The 2564-nt window shown below is 52.1% G+C and overlaps 1 protein-coding gene across 1 annotated transcript in view; it reads left to right on the top strand.

The window, feature by feature from the left end:
• The window catches only part of KPTN (kaptin (actin binding protein)), a 13459-nt gene that overhangs the window by 9531 nt on the left and 1364 nt on the right, over positions 1 to 2564 (top strand). The window contains exons 9-12 of the mRNA XM_011970070.1: positions 953 to 1016; positions 1281 to 1390; positions 2152 to 2287; positions 2378 to 2560. Of these exons, the coding sequence (XP_011825460.1) occupies positions 953 to 1016; positions 1281 to 1390; positions 2152 to 2287; positions 2378 to 2560 (493 nt within the window). The remainder of the gene's footprint in view (positions 1 to 952; positions 1017 to 1280; positions 1391 to 2151; positions 2288 to 2377; positions 2561 to 2564) is intronic.

Genomic DNA, 2564 nt, shown 5'->3' with positions numbered 1-2564 from the left:
TGAGACTCTGTCTCAAAAAAGAAAAAAAAAAAATTATTTCAATCACTTTGGGGACACAAGTGGTTTTGGTTGCATGGATAAATTCTATAGTGATGGATTCTGAGATTTTAATACACCCATCACCCGAGTAGCGTCTGTTGTACCTAATGTGTAGCTTTTATCCCACACCCCCTCCTACCTTCCCGCTTCTGAATCTCCAGACCCCATCATATACTCTGTATGCCTTTGTGTACTCAGAGCTTAGCTCCCTCTTCTGTGAGAACATACATTTTTTGGTTTTCCCCTCCTGTGTTACTGCACTTAGGATAAGGATCTCCAGTTCTATCTAAGTTGCTGCAAAAGACAATATTTCATTCCTTTTTATGACTTGTGTAGTACTCCATGATGTATATGCGCCACATTTTCTCTCTCCACTCATTAGTCTATGGCCACTTAGGTTAGTTCCACATCTTTGCAGTTGTGAAGGGCTGCTGTAAACATACGTGCACAAATGTCTTTTTTTTTTTTTTTCCCCCAGAGAGAGTCTGGCTCTGTTTCCCAGGCTGGAGTGCAGTGGCTCAATCTCGGCTTACTGTCACCTCCACCTCCCGGGTTCAAGTAATTCCCCTGCCTCAGCCTCCTGAGTAGCTGGGATTACAAGCGTATGCCATCATACCGGGCTAATTTTTGTGTCTAATTTTTGTGGTTTTAGTAGAGACGGGGTTTCACCATGTTGGCCAGGCTAGTCTCGAACTCCTGACCTCAGGCGATCCGCCTGCCTCGATCTCTCAAAGTGCTGGGATTACAGGCGTGAGCCACCGCACCCGGAACCTCAGACTATCATCTAACACCTATTTCTCCTTCTGGTGTCTGACGTTCATAATTTCTCTCATAGGCCAATCTCTTACCCTCCCTCTGTAACACAGCCTCAAGAGTTTTTCCAGAGATCTAACCTGCATGTCTGTCATTAAAGGGGCCTGGGGTATGACGAGGAGCCCAGAACCTGTCCCCACAAAACCATTCCCCTCTTCATTCATGTTTGTTTTTTTTTTTTCTGAGACGGAGTCTCGCTCTGTCACCCAGGCTGGAGTGTAGTGGTGCGATCTCGGCTCACTCCAACTTCTGCCTCCCAGGTTCAAGCAATTCTCCTGCCTCAGCCTCCTGAGTAGCTGGCATTACAGGTGCCTGCCACCATGCCTGACTAATTTTTATATTTTTAGTAGAGGCGGGGTTTTATCACGTTGACCAGGATGGTCTTGAACTCCTGACCTCAGCTGATCCACCCGCCTCGACCTCTCAAGAGTGCTGGGATTACCATTCATGTTTCTTCTCCAGAGACCAAGGACAAGCCAGCACAGGATGAGTACAGCGTGCTTGTGGCCAGCATGTTGGAGCCAGCAGTGGTGTATCGGTAAGGGGGCCTGAGACACATGGGTATGGTCTAACCTTGTTTCTTTGCGCTGTGGTCTAACCTTGTCATTCTCCACAGTAAGTTCCTTTGGGTGGATTACCCAGAGCTGGACATGTAAAGATACTCGTGACCCAGGGGCGGGGGCTGTGAATATTGAAGTCTAGACTTGCAGGGAATATGTTGAGGTTGGGGGGTGGGAGCAGAGATGCCCCCTGGAGTGGATGTAGTAGGTGTGCTGGCAAATGGCTAATCACTGGCTATGCACAAGGAAAGCCCAGGTTTGTAGCATTTACCAGAGTTTCCAGAGTGTAAATACTTCCGCCACAGTGGCTTTCAAACCATGAACGTGATTACATGGGAACGTTTCCCAGTCAGCTCTCGGAAGCGACTATGGCCAGCTCTGGCACCCCTCTAGGGGTGGTGAAGGTGTCCGGCCAGGGCTAAGCCCTCTTTGGGGTTCCATGAAGGCAGCGTGGGTGTCTAGATTGAGGACACGTGTGTCTGAATCCCCAGATGGGACCCTGTGGCTTTCCATCTGGGAGTGAGGTGGTCCCGGAGGTGAAGGGCTTGAGTGCACAGGTTGACCCCTCGCTGGATCTATGAATATGTCCAAATCTGAGATGATGACGTCTAGGCTTCCGGAGGACCAGTGTGTCTAGGCCTGAGAAGGGAAGCAGTACCGGTGCCCAGCTCAGCGTCTGCCAAGGGTGCCGGGCACTGCAAGCTGACCCCAGTCTGTCTGCTGCATTTGGGACCCTCAGGGACCTGCTGCACCGGGGCCTTGAAGACCAGCTTCTCCTGCCCGGCAGTGACCAATTTGACAGCGTCCTCTGTGGCCTGGTCACCGACGTGGATTTGGATGGGCGGCCAGAAGTCCTGGTGGCCACCTACGGACAGGTGGGACCTGACGGTTGGAGCCACCACCCACCGGCCTCCCTCCACTGTGCTCCCCGTCTACCTGTGTGACCTCACTCTCCACCCCTGCAGGAACTGCTGTGTTATAAGTACCAGGGCCCAGAGTCGGGGCTCCCTGAGGCCCAGCATGGGTTCTGCCTGCTGTGGCAGCGGGGCTTCTCCAGTCCCCTGCTGGCCATGGCTCATGTGGACCTGACCGGGGACGGGCTGCAGGAGCTTGCCGTGGTCTCCCTGAAGGGCGTGCACATCCTGCAGGTAA

The sequence above is a fragment of the Mandrillus leucophaeus genome, unplaced genomic scaffold (genome assembly GCF_000951045.1).
Source record: "Mandrillus leucophaeus isolate KB7577 unplaced genomic scaffold, Mleu.le_1.0 Scaffold120, whole genome shotgun sequence".
NCBI lineage: Eukaryota > Metazoa > Chordata > Mammalia > Primates > Cercopithecidae > Mandrillus > Mandrillus leucophaeus.
The sequence above is the reverse complement of the archived record's forward strand: the minus strand, read 5'-3'. Positions and strand labels throughout refer to the sequence as shown.